At 35.4% G+C, this 14,353-nt stretch overlaps 1 protein-coding gene across 1 annotated transcript; it reads right to left on the reverse strand.

Annotated features, from left to right (window-relative positions):
- Positions 1-2,549: 2,549 nt before the first annotated feature.
- Positions 2,550-4,645, reverse strand: LOC128129329 (uncharacterized). Its single transcript, XM_052767928.1, has 2 exons — positions 3,618-4,645; positions 2,550-3,312 (listed from the first exon to the last, which is right to left on the reverse strand). The coding sequence occupies exons 1-2, from the start codon at positions 4,564-4,566 to the stop codon at positions 3,275-3,277; spliced, it is 987 nt and encodes a 328-aa protein (XP_052623888.1). The 5' UTR covers positions 4,567-4,645; the 3' UTR covers positions 2,550-3,274.
- Between the last annotated feature and the right edge of the window lie 9,708 nt (positions 4,646-14,353).

The following is a 14,353-nucleotide window of genomic DNA, read 5'->3' on the forward strand; positions in this document are numbered from 1 at the left end:
TAGAAGCAGGCAGTAGCTCGCCCAATACACTGATTATATGATCCACAGGACACTGAACACAGTGCCTAACAAAGCCAAGACATACAGGTATTTAGACAAATATATAGACTCAGAATACGTATGAAGGGCTTTTTTTTTTTTATTATTCACATAACCAATAAGTACATATATAGGGTATACAATACAGGATAATTATCTACCTTCAAAACTAACTATCGGATATACACCATACAAGATAACCACAAAACTAATTATTATCTAAAAAAGACTCTTGACCACACTCCCCCTCAAGCTGATGAATGTATATCGATCATTCGAAGCTTGTCCAAAGAGTCGTTGAATATTCGCACACACACAGCCTTGGTTAACATGTCAGCTAACTGCTCATTCGAATTCACATACGGTAAACTAATCGTCTTTTTCTCAAGATGATCTTTAATGAAATGCCGGTCCAATTCAACATGTTTAGTCCGATCGTGTTGAACTGGATTACTCGCTATCTTCACAGCCGCTTGATTATCACAAAATAACTCCATAGTACCCTTCACATTTATGCCCAGATCTTTTAACACCCGTTTGACCCAAAGTAACTCGCATACACCGTGAACCATACCTCGAAACTCTGCCTCCGCACTCGAGCGCGACACAAACTTCTGTTTCTTACTACGCCACGTTACAAGATTACCACCAACAAATACAAAATAACCTGACGTGGACTTACCGTCAGACTTGTCTCCTGCCCAATCAGAATCCGTATACCCTTTAACTTCTACGCTTCCATTTCTGCCAAAGAACAAACCCTTACCCGGCGACGACTTCAAATAACGTAGAATCCGGAAAACAGCCTTCATGTGACTCTCACTAGGAGCATGCATAAAACGGCTTACAATGCTAACCGCATATGCAATATCCGGTCGTGTATGTGCAAGATAGATTAATTTTCCGACCAATTTTTTGATACCTCTCTCTATTGGTTGGAACTTGACCTGTCGATTCTGTAAGCTTATGATTCACTTCTATAGGAGTATCAATCGGTTGACACTCCAACATTCCCGTTTCTGCAAGAAGGTCTAAAACATACTTTCGTTGACACATTACTATCCCATGCTTAGATCTAGCAACTTCAATTCCCAAGAAATACCGTAAGTCCCCGAGATCCTTCAATTCAAACTCGCGACTCAACAAACCTTGTAGTGTGTTAATCTCGTCTGGATCGTTGCCCGTAACAACCATATCATCCACATACACGATTAGGGCTGTGACCTTATCACCGTAACTCTTCACAAACAAAGTGTGATCTGCGTCTGATTGTTTATACCCGATCTTTCTCATGAACTTTGAAAATCTTCCGAACCACGCCCTAGGGGATTGCTTCAGCCCATATAGTGCTTTGTTCAATTTACACACCTTGCCGCCATAATTCATTCCAGGAGGAGGATCCATAAACACTTCCTCTTCTAGATAACCATTGAGGAAAGCATTTTTCACGTCGAACTGCTTAAGTGGCCAGTCTTGATTTGCCGCAATTGACACAAGGACTCTAATAGTATTAATTTTAGCCACTGGTGCAAAGGTATCTTCATAATCAATACCGAACTTTTGCGTGTAACCCTTTGCAACTAACCTTGCTTTGTACCGAGCCACCTTTCCATTTGAATCGAGCTTCACAGTGAACACCCATCTACACCCTACGGTTTTCTTTCCAGTTGGGAGTAACACCTCTTCCCACGTTTGATTTCTTTTGAGAGCGTCAACCTCTTCAGACACCGCTTTTCTCCATTCAGGGTGTTTCATTGCGTCTTGTATGTTTTTCGGAATCACCACGGATGATAACTCTTCCACCATGCAACGTTGAGTGTCGGCTAGCTTGGCCGTCGAGACAAAGTTATTGATCGGATATCGAGACTTCGATGTTAGATCCGGTTGATATTGTTTACGTGGTACCCCTCTATTACGTCTAACTGGATACCTAGACGCAGGTGTCTCATGCTCCTGTTCACCCACAACTTCACCATACACGTTAGAGTTCTCATTAAAAAACATACCTTGCGACGTGTTTGGATCAGACTCGCTTGGATGAGGCTCGTTAACAGGCTCGCTTGGATCAGACTCGCTTGGTATCGGGCTCGTTGTACTATCTGTTGGTGTACTATCTGTTTGGGCTTCACTACCGTTTTGCCCATCTCCCCCTGAATCGGATCCGCCATTACCTATGTCGTTCGGCCCATTCTCGCTTAGTCCATCTTCATAAATCGCATTTCCGGATGGACCCAACTCATTGGGCTGTATATTTCCCTCATTAGATTTCTCCCCCTGAGGGAAATATTCAGGTGTAAAATATGGAATTTTTTCATGGAAGCTAACATCACGAGTAACATAAACCTTCCCACTTTTCGGATCAACACATCTGTACCCCTTCTTGTAATCAGCATATCCAATGAACATGCATTTTTTGGCCCGTGGTTCCAATTTTCCATCATTACTATGCACATAGGCCGAACACCCGAATACTCTTGGTTCGAGATTGGGTCCGATGATTAATTCCAGTTTTTCGTGTACTACTTGTAAAGGTGTTTTGAAATTGAGGACTCTGGAAGGAGTCCGATTCATTAGGTATGCCGCACTCCGCACAGCTTCTCCCCAATATTGACGGGGTACCTTCATGTCGAAAAGAGATGCTCTTACAATCTCGAGTATTTGTTTATTCCGTCTTTCCGCGAGCCCATTTTGTTGAGGAGTATTGGCGCATGATGTTTGATGTCGAATGGAGTTTGCCTTACAAAATGCCTCCATTTCCTGATTAACATACTCACCTCCATTATCGGATTGGAGCACTTTGATCTCACATTTAAATTGAGATTTAATTATCTGATATAGTTCCTTGAACACATGCGGTACTTCACTCTTGTTTTTCAATAACGACACCCAAATCATACGTGAGAATTCATCGATAAAAGTTACAAAATAACGATACCCACTTGGGGTTGCAATTTTAGCCGGACCCCAAACATCCGAGTGGATCTTCATGAATGGAATTGTTGTTTTGTTTTCACTGGGAAGATATGAGACTCTATGATGCTTAGCCAATTCACAAATATCACAACTAGAATCAAATGTTTTATTATTCAAAAATAATTCAGGTTTTAATCTTTTTAAATACCCAAACGACAAATGTCCTAATCTACGGTGCCATAACCACGCTAACTCGTTTCTTCCTTCTACGTTATACGCCTCCGCTAATCTTTCTTCTTCGAGATAGTACAACCTGCCCCTCCTAGTACCATAGCCAAGAATCTGATCTGTCGCGATATCCTGAAAGAAACATTTATTCGGCCAAAACGAGACATAACAATTGAGTTGGTCAATAACTTGGCTAACAGATAACAAACTTGAAGATAAGGATGGGACAACAAGGATTGATTCAAGATTCATTGATTCCGAAATTTTTGCTGAACCTTCGGAAATTACGTCAGCCGATCCTCCGTTTGCCGTTTTAATTAAACTTTGTGTTGGTTGGGTTTTAATTTCCAATATAGAAGGATCGTTTGTCATGTGATCCGTAGCGCCGGAATCAATGACCCATTCATGACTAAAAAATCGGGATATAGTAGGCTTACCGTGATCACTAAATGACTCGGTATGTGCCGCAACCGGAGTCCCATCATCACCTTTTGTTGTAGCCATGGATGTCTGTCCCACCTTCCTTCGTGGCCTCTTTGAGAAGTCCCACCATTCGGGGTACCCAACTAGTTCATAGCACCTTTGTTTTGAGTGTCCCTCTTCACCACAGTGGGTACACACAAAATTATTCTTCTTATTGTTGGAACTCTTCTCCTTTTCTTTCTCCTTCACGGTGCGACTCCGAGTAGCCAAGTTCACGACACTGTCGGTCTCGCGTTTCACGTCCTCCATTGTAGATCGTTGTTGCTGATCTTTGCGAACGAAAGCATAGCAAGCTTCTAGGTCCATTGGAGGGTCCTTACGCAAGATCTCTCCCCTCGCTTGATTGAATTCAGCGTCCAATCCCGCGAGGAAGATGTGCACTCGGAGTCGTCCCAAGATTTTTTTCAAGGATACGATCTTATCAACTTCATCTTCATGACCCATTAGTCGGGTATCAATCTCCTGAAAAATTCCAACCAATTCGTTATAGTATGCTGCGAGTGGCCGTCCATTTTGCTTCGTGCTGAACGATCTCCGATTTAACTCGAACAACTGCGTTTCATCCGTTCCATCGTAGAAGGTTTTCGCCACGGCGTCCCAGATTTCTTTTGCCGTCTTCAACCGGATAAACGTCGAGATCAAGGTTGGACTCATGGAATCGATGAGCCAACTCTTGACTCGATTATTATCCATTAGCCAGGTTTCGATCTGTTTCTCGCCGGATTCAGGTTTCTTGGAGGTTCCCGTCAAGAACCCAAGTTTGTTTCGAGCGCCAATCCTCATCTCCATCAGTTGGGACCACAACTGATAATTGGTTTCGTCCAGAATGATCCCCGTCGGAAAAGGAGCATCTTGGACGATGAGACGAGGTTCTTGAGGAGCGGTGGTATCCTTATCAGTCATTGCGATTCGAGGTTATTCGTGCTTCGATTTGTTTTTGATGTGGGTTTCAAACGGTATGCTCTGATACCATATAGACTCAGAATACGTATGAAGGGCTTTTTTTTTTTTATTATTCACATAACCAATAAGTACATATATAGGGTATACAATACAGGATAATTATCTACCTTCAAAACTAACTATCGGATATACACCATACAAGATAACCACAAAACTAATTATTATCTAAAAAAGACTCTTGACCACAAAATATAGACCTGTAAATTGAAGGTACAATATGTCAACACAAATAAGTGTATATCTCTACTGATATATTTGAGAAAAACCTCCACCGTTGAACTCTAATTCACGGAGAGCAATGACAGACTAATGGTCAATACGACATATTGTACCATGCAATATTAGACAAAAACAAGTCCGATAAAGAAACTCTCCACTAACCATATTCAACTAGAAATAGAAAACCCATGAGTTCCGTGCATTATCTCAAAACAGTGACAAGATAAGACCTGACACAAAGTTGATTCGCCTTTATTGCAATTTTGATACAGCAAACACTCTGTTTGCGCTAAAAGGTCTTCATGGGCAACAAGACAACTTACACGATAACCTGAAAAAAAAAAAAAAAAAAAAAATACTAAATCTAGTGCAAATAAATTAATAATATACTCTACCATGCAAAATCCAGAGAATTAAATATACGTATTTAATTAAAGCTCAAAAAATAACTAGAAACATGTTATATGTTTCGGGTATAGGTTAAGTGTGCTTCTTCTCTTTATATTCTATGGCAACTTTTCATCTGCATAAGACAAAATCTTATAGCTCAAAAAACCAGTAGTTGACTACAGTTAACAGTAAGAAATGATAAAACATTGAGTTGAAGTTTTGCGCACGAAGTGGTTTAAGGCTAAAAGATGTCATGTCTCAAAAGCAAATGTCCACATAAATAATTCAAACAACAAATTATTTATAAACTCCATCCATGTGATTTAGTACAAGCTAGACAGGGTTATGTGGGGACGAAGGAGGAGACGTGAAGGTCCATCACTAACATGATGGTGGAGTGGTCACATGTCATAATGTTATGCAGATATAAAGTGGGACATTACAGTTCCCTCGAACATCATTATCATATGGAACTGAAGACCCAGCAAATTCGGATCTCAATATACAACTCTAGTTAAGGAGGGGATGAGTGTGTCACATTAGGGACAAACACAGTTTATTGCCTTCTTATCCACAAAAAGATACCTTACTTTGGTCACATATATACATCATTATATTTTGGTGGGTCTTCTAAGACAAAGTTATAGTAGATATGGGGAACAAACAAATCCCCATTGATATGGGTTTTGGATTTTCTGTTGGAAATCGACTATTCCAGAAAGTTCAGTACTATAAGACCTGTTGATCACCTGAAGAGATATTTAGGCACTTCAAAACAAATTATTTCATATTGTTTTGTGTACTTTTGACATTTTCAGCTTGTATTCTGTATCCTGTCTCGAAAGTGGCTAAAACATCAAATATTCATTGGGGTAGAGTATATATGACTTTCTTTCGCTTATCACTTATAATAATCATGTATATGGATAAGATAATATATATATATATATATATATATATATATATATATATATATATATATATATATATATATATATATATATATATATATATACTGGATAATTTAAGTAAGTTACTCAACCTTGACTTGTGAAAATAAAATATATGCTCCAATTTCAGGAGTAAAGTGATTTATCTAAATTATTATGCAATGATTTAATTATTGCAAAAGTGCCAAATAACAAAGCATGTGAATTAAAGACTTGTGTCTAGTGCATACTACCAAGACACCACTTAGGTTTCTGTCAGAGTGGAGTTTAATTTGTTTTGCAAAGTAGAACTGGAACTGATGATGGTGGTTTTATCATCTTGTACACTTGTCATCCACACACACCATGGGGACCTACAACTGGATGAAAACAAACTTCGTCTTCAATGCATGATTGGTTTAACTCTAAAGAGAACTGATCATGAGATATAACCCAAAGAAAGATCCAGAAAAAGATCAACATTGTGATGTATGTCATTCAAACCTACAAAGAAACTAATAAACAAACATAAAATGACATTTGTCAGACGGACACTAGAGCAAGTCAAATATACACTAACTGACAGCTAAGTTATATGTTATCCTACCGGACTTTATAATAATAATAAGCGCTTCTTATTATTTGATTATTTCGGCCCAATATAATTTCCAAGGATTTTAGTAGAAATAAATAAGAGTTAGTAGTATATGGTAGTTCTAATTCGACTTGTGATCAACACAAATGCCAAAATTAGGTTTTTATATCAGAAATGGAAAGAAAGTGTCGAATAGGATAAGAAATAAAAGATATATGGAGAATAGTGAGATCGCATAATTAACAAATACCCAAGACGCCGGTGAGTGATGCTTCTTCCGGTGTAGTCAACCTCAACGTATCACGTTTATTCTCTTGGACCAATTTGAGGTAACCTCTAAAACTCAAAAGTAAAATCAATAGACACAATTATGTTCCTGTATGTTATAACACAAAAATGCATTCTTGTATTTAGTTGAAAATTGTTATTTTGGTCCAAAAAGATTTGTACTAACATTAAAAATCCAAACTTTTTATTTTGTTGTGAGTTTGATCCAATTTGGTTTTAACTTTTTTATAATAACGATTTTGTGCTAGATAATTTCTTTTTTCAGTTTCTTTTATTACAAAAACTAAAAAAATCAAATCTGATGAAGGTTTCTCGGATGATGTGACATCCCCAATTTACTGACCAGGAAAGATCGATTTATTGATGCTTATTTCAAATCAGAGTTTTTTTTAAAGAATATTATAGTGGAATTTGTTCCCAAAAAAATATGATAATAATCAAAACATTTCCGAAGAAATGTATTATATTTATATTTTAGGGTTTAAGTCATTTTTGGTCACTTAACTTTTGGTTTTGTGCTCATTTAGTCACTTAACTCTATTTAAGTTTTAAAAGGTCATCAAACTTTTGGCTTCGTGCTCATTTAGTCACTTAACTTTTGTTTTGGTAACATTTAGTCACCAAACTTTTAAAATTGTGTTCATTTAGTCACTAAACTTTTAAATTTTTTTTTAAAGTTTAATGACTAAATGAGCACAATTTTAAAAGTTAGGTGACTAAATGAACACAAATCTAAAAGTTGGGTGACTAAATGTGACCAAATCAAAAGTTAAGTGACTAAATGAGTACAAAATCAAAAGTTTGATGACCTTTTAAAACTTAAAAATAGTTAAGTGACCAAATGAGAAAAAAACCAAAAGTTAAGTGACCAAAAATGACCTAAACCCTATATTTTAAACGTTGGGATGTCATCGTCAATACAGTATATAACGATAAACAGAAATAATATAGGTCTTACAAACATCTAGTATTCTACTGGCCTATAATCAATAAATATATCATCTCATCATCACATATGTGTTCTCGTGCCATTATCTGTAATACAAGAAACTGAGTGGGTTAGACTTGGGAAAGTATAGTGAGTACATAGGGTTTCAACCCATAATAATTAAATTCTTTAATTATATTCTTTTCATAAAACAATTCAACCCGATTACCCATTCCCTTTATCCTCACGTTATGACCCTAAATACTAGTCTTAAGGGATCTATCATAAAGATCACTGTAAGCATCGGGGTAGACAATACGACTTTGGGGATTCCTTCACGATATTTGTCAATAAGGCAACCAGGGGGGATGGAGTACATCTGGTGAACACATAGTTCAAAAATAAATACAGGTTGCGAGCCTACTAGTGTTCCACTTGACTATCTAGAATAGTCTATAGTTATCATATATACTCCGCTAGACGACCAGATCATCATTTCATCAAGTCCCCTCATCATTTTCATCACCTATCACTACCCACTATATTTTATGAAAATATATATACTTTTAAAACAAATAAAATCATATAATTCATCTAACATAGATACCAAGTAATTCAGATAATAGGTACACATAACGTTTAATCATCTAGATACTTTATATCTATGTGTAAGTTGAAAGTACTATGCACTCACTTGTTAAAGTGATGCCTCAAAACTTGGACAAGGCTTTGCTTCTAGCAACAGACTTTTCCTTTGATGTAACCTAGTATAACTATTACTAAGTCTTAGTATAATTTCCTACGTGACTAGAAATAGTCTAGACCTATAAATCATTCCAATGAATACCAATAGTCCTATCAAATAAGGATCGCCCATGATAGACAGTTGGGAGGCAGGACCATTTCGGCGTATAGCCTTTTTGAAATCCAACAACCAAGTCAACATGACCATTATATTGACCTCTCTCGTAAGTACTATGAATTTAAATACAAATTACAATAAAATAGAGTGTAATTTAACTTACAGAGATTCCCTAGACAAAAGTCCAGAAATTGCGCTGGCGGAATTTCGGGTTGATAACTACTAGACGTCGGTCTCCTAGGGACATTTGAACTAACCAAATTACCCTAAATACTAAGGAAAATTTGGACCAAAGGAAGTAGCAATTGAGATAAAATGATTTGGAGAGGTATAGCCTTTTTGAAAATCAACTCCCTCTCTTGGAAGACTGCCCTTCGAGTAACATACATTTTTTTTTCTCAGAATGATTATTAAACAATTATCCAAAATGTTTGATGGGTTCTCCAACAAGATAAAACATCTCCATTTGAAGTTCCAGATTATTGAGCACTTCACGACGATCGTAATCCTCATAATCGTAAACTTTCATATGTGCAAGCGAAGTGTGAAACTCGCTTCACATAGCATATAGTGTTTCAAGAACCTCTATAGTTGGTACAAGACCAAGGGACTTCTCATAACACTATTCATGGTACAATCCATGAATTGTTAGTAAGAATAGTGTGACTCATCCAATACAAAATCAATTAATGATTTGTGTCTCTATCCAACTAACACTTCCTGGTGGCAGTGTTCTAGTGGAGATAGCTTGTAAGACTCTTTCACAATTCCTTAGATGATCGATAAAGTTCGGACTGAGATTCTCACTATAAGTGTCTCATCCTATTGCCCAGTTAATTCTTAACTTCATTTTATGAGAGCTCTAAATACCTGAAAGGTTCCAGACTCATGTTCATATGAAGTTGGTCTTACCATGTATTGTGGTTAATCTGAATGGCCCATTAGTGCAAACTAATTCCAACGGATATTCACATGACCCAATGATATATTCATCATCTATCTTGATAAAAAAAGATTTGCATTTATCATGAGACTCGAGGTCAAATGATATCCTAAATCTGGTCCAACTTGATACTTGGTAATTCTCTTCTCATTTATGTATCCAATACTATGATTCCACAAATACTTTTCACCCAAACCTTTTGAATGTGTTTGAATCAGTATGTATTGTGGTCAATCTGAACGATCCATTAGGTAAACTAATTTCAACATATATTTGCACCACAATAATACACCTTATTCAAGTATTCGAATCAACTTTGAACTATTGCTACTATACTAGTTTCATAGATTCCATGACTTTCTTTTAACATGTTAGAATGATCCACATTAAAATATGTCAAAACTATCTCATGAATCATAGTATAAACAATTTCAACTATAAGACCACAGACTAAACATTTGTGAAAAGAGTTGTCTTTTGATCCTATGAATAGTAGCAAGGGATCGATATTCACGATCAAATTATATTCTCCATGTTTTAGTCTTCTTACTCCATTTAAGTCACTGTACATTCTTGAAAATTTCAGTACTTAATCCTTAGTAAAAATACTCAAAGGATTTGAAATAATTTTCAATGATATTATGAATTTATATATATGATTGAACGCCAAACATAAGAGAACTAATTTTCTTTTGACCCTATGGATAGTAGCATGTGCTCATAATCCATGATCAAATTACTTTCTTCATGTCTTAGTCCTTTAACTTCAAATATATATATATATATATATATATATATATAGGGCATGTATGCTTTCTTAGTCCTTTCTTGTTATGGAAACGAATTGCTATCAAAACATGTCTTAGATTAAGCCTTCCTTTGTCCATGGTATTTAGGCTTAGATTAGGTATACCAACACTAATCACCTTTTTACACATGGGCAATTGGGTTTTTTCTTCTTGACACTTCTATTCATGATAGTAAACATATAGGAATGTTTTCAAGTTTGAGTTTCTATGATTGGCCATGTTAGCTCCAAAGGAAACCTCAACATGCTACACAACTCCTTCATGGTCATTCCAAGTTGTTCATATCAAAATTATAATGAACTGATTATATGGACATGTCAGCTAGTTAACTAACCCTAGTCAACTCCTCACTTAAGGAAATTACATTTTACTTCAATATGTCAGTTTAAAACGTACATTTGATAATTGCTCTTTCTAACAGTTTAGAATGTAATGTTTGAAGTAACCTCAAGAAGAGCTTTATTAAAGGCATGATCTTTCTTTTTGTTTAAGAGAACTATTCCTAAACTATAAGTTTGACAATATTGATATCCTCATAGCTAATCCATTTAAAGGTTTTATAGCTGTAGATATTAGTGGATAAGGTTATAGACATCATTCAATATCAATTTTCATTATAGTTCGTTTTACTAATCCTTAGAAAATAATCACCCTAAACAAAATTATTTAAGAAGGATAGGATCCATATTTGGCTTCATGATGTGTAAAGGGATGCCGTAAACACACCATAAAGTTATTTAGGTAGGCAAAGCCCTTTGCCAATTTCAATCACCACGAAATTCCTAGATGAGATTCATTGACTATCAATGGCATGTTAATCTCGGATTATCTGCATCTCAAATTTAATGATGGGGTCGCTGCAGATCACTGAACAGATGGTGAATCGTCCATACAAAATATATATATGTGGTCCCCGGCTCTAGTTATGCTTGAGATTCGCAAGTTCCACATCATTCTCTACCTATACTCTCAAATTGACGTGTCGGTTAACCACGCGAGATCTATCAACAAGTTATAAAGAGAATGTGCAACTTTTATGGACAACATAAGATTCACAACAAATAGATTGTGAATTAACCATGTAAAATCGCATGCTCCCCAGCTTAAGTTAAGCTTGAGATTTGCGAGTTCCATATCATTCTCAACTATACTCTAGATTGATGGGTCGGTTAACCACACGGGCTCCACCAACAGAATATAAAAAAATGTGTGATTTTCATGGGTAATATGAGGCTCGCATTCTATTAATAAAACGGGATTTTGTTTTATACTTGTATTTAGAATACTTTTAGATTCAGCATTATCACTATCAAACCCTTTCGGTAACTTCATTCTCAAAATGCAATAGGGCGGTTAGGGTGGTAAGCACAAAGCATATTAAAAACCGACATCATTAGGAATCAAAGAGACCTCCTTAAACCCCTACATCGGAATAGGTGAGCCTAGTCATGGTAAGACTGATAATGTCAATTTAAACATGTGAGGACACATGTTGTAACTTTCTTATAAATTTAGGTGTCTATTATTACTTCTAATTAATTGCAAGGACGCAATGTAACAATTAATAAATCATAAGGGGTTAATATTCAAATTTATAAATCTCTATTATAAATAATATTAAATATTTAAATTCACTATTTAAATAATAAATAAATATTCATATTCAAATAATCATATTTAAATAATATTTATCAAGTTTTCCAGATTTAAAGCAATTTAAATTTGGCATTTATCCATATTTAACAAACCTTCAAATTTGAAAAATGAAAAATTAAGGAACCCTAAATTCGGGGGGCTCATGTCGTCAGCAGCAAGCTCTCACGTCTTGAGCTGTACTTATAGGTTTTATCAATTACGAATTTTTCAATCATTCTTCCTTCATTCAAGTTTAAACAAGTTTTTATAGAAACTATGGATCTAGGGTGAATGTAATCATGAACCAACGGATTTGATACCACTGTTGGATTTTCTACGCATCAAATACACTCTAAACTAGGTAGCAGAAAAAATAAAACAACCATATACCTAAGTGTACATGCATAATATGGATCTATGGTTTCATGCTAATTACATCTACCTTAGAAAACATAAGAGAATAAAGAAGAAAAACATATCTCTTATGTAGCCCTTGATCTACATGCTTGAGATCTTGATCCTCCACGAAATTGCTTGAATAAGGGGACCCAAACCAGAATCCCTCTAATGGTATCACACCCAATGACACCAAAGAGTGGAATAAAAATAACAACGGGAAGGGTCAATTTCACAAACCCAAATAGGGTTAGAAATCGTCCCTATGGGAGGAGGAAGAAGAGTTGGCGAAACTTCAAGCCAAGGTACAAGGAATAATGAAATCCCTAAGGCCTTATTTATAGTGTTAGATCCCTTCCTACGTTTTGTACTCCTTTCTGTGTGGGATGGTAGCCTAACAATAAATTCACTCCTTTTCCTATGTGGGATGGAGTGATTTCATCCAACCTTAATTCAATAAGGGTTCTGAAACATTCCTGATTAACCAACTATCAATTAATGAATATTCAACCTTTGATTAATTAAACTATTAATTAATTCTCAAAATATATTTCCAGTTAGTTTCTAATTAATTATTAACCATAATAATTAATAAACCAATTTCTCCTTTATTTATTCTACTGAATTTGGGCCTTGAGGGAAACCCAAAAGGACCCTGTTATTATTAGAAATATTACCAATAGTAATGACCTTGGACACACTTTCCAACACACTGTCACATGGAAATTCTATATCTTTATCTCATCAAGAGATCTTCTATTACACATCTACTACTTAATCCTTAACTTTGGCTATTAACATATAGCTATTCTAGACAATACAAATAATGGTTAGGCATATATACAAACATGCATTCATATATGTGATTGTAATACATATAATCCTATTCTGTTCTTATCTACATTTGGCAAGTATTACTCATAATACCATTAGCATCTACACCTGCTTACATAATCTTTTGTATGATTATAATACATATAATCATATTTTATATCTTTCTACACCTCTTAAGTATTTAACAAATACATTTGTCATATAACCATACACACTTTAGATATACATGCATGCTATAATACATGTTACTAAACATATACCTCATACATACTATATATATATATATATATATATATATATATATATATATATATATATATATATATATGCATACATATACACATGCATGTGTGCTCAGATATATGACTTTAAACGTATATCCCATAAGCATACAAACATATATATATATATATATATATAACAACAGAGAGAGAGAGAGAGAGAGCGAGCGAGTGAGTGAGTGAATGAGTAAGTGAGTAAGAGTGAGAGTGAGAGTTATAACTCACCTTGTTAGTTAGTGAGGAATGACTACCACTTTTCTTATTGATGCGGTTGGATCAACTTTCTATGTTCTTAGGCCTATTCATACACATATACAAGCCCCTGAATACTTGTCTTAGGCTATTAATAAATTAATGAATCTCTTGGTCAAAATGAATACTTAATGGATCATAGTTTAACATTTCATTTTCAACTTCTAAAGTCAATCCAAACAATCAAATAGGCATCCCATACTATCTAATTCATTACACTTTAATCTCTAATGCATCAATTCAACATTACCACTAGTTATGGTTTCAAACCCTAACTTCACATATATAGATTTCACCTTTGTTATCACATACAAAGATTTTTCAAAGCTTCTAAACACTCTTAATAACTGTGTGGTTTTGTTCAAA

This window comes from Lactuca sativa, chromosome 9, assembly GCF_002870075.4.
Source record: "Lactuca sativa cultivar Salinas chromosome 9, Lsat_Salinas_v11, whole genome shotgun sequence".
NCBI lineage: Eukaryota > Viridiplantae > Streptophyta > Magnoliopsida > Asterales > Asteraceae > Lactuca > Lactuca sativa.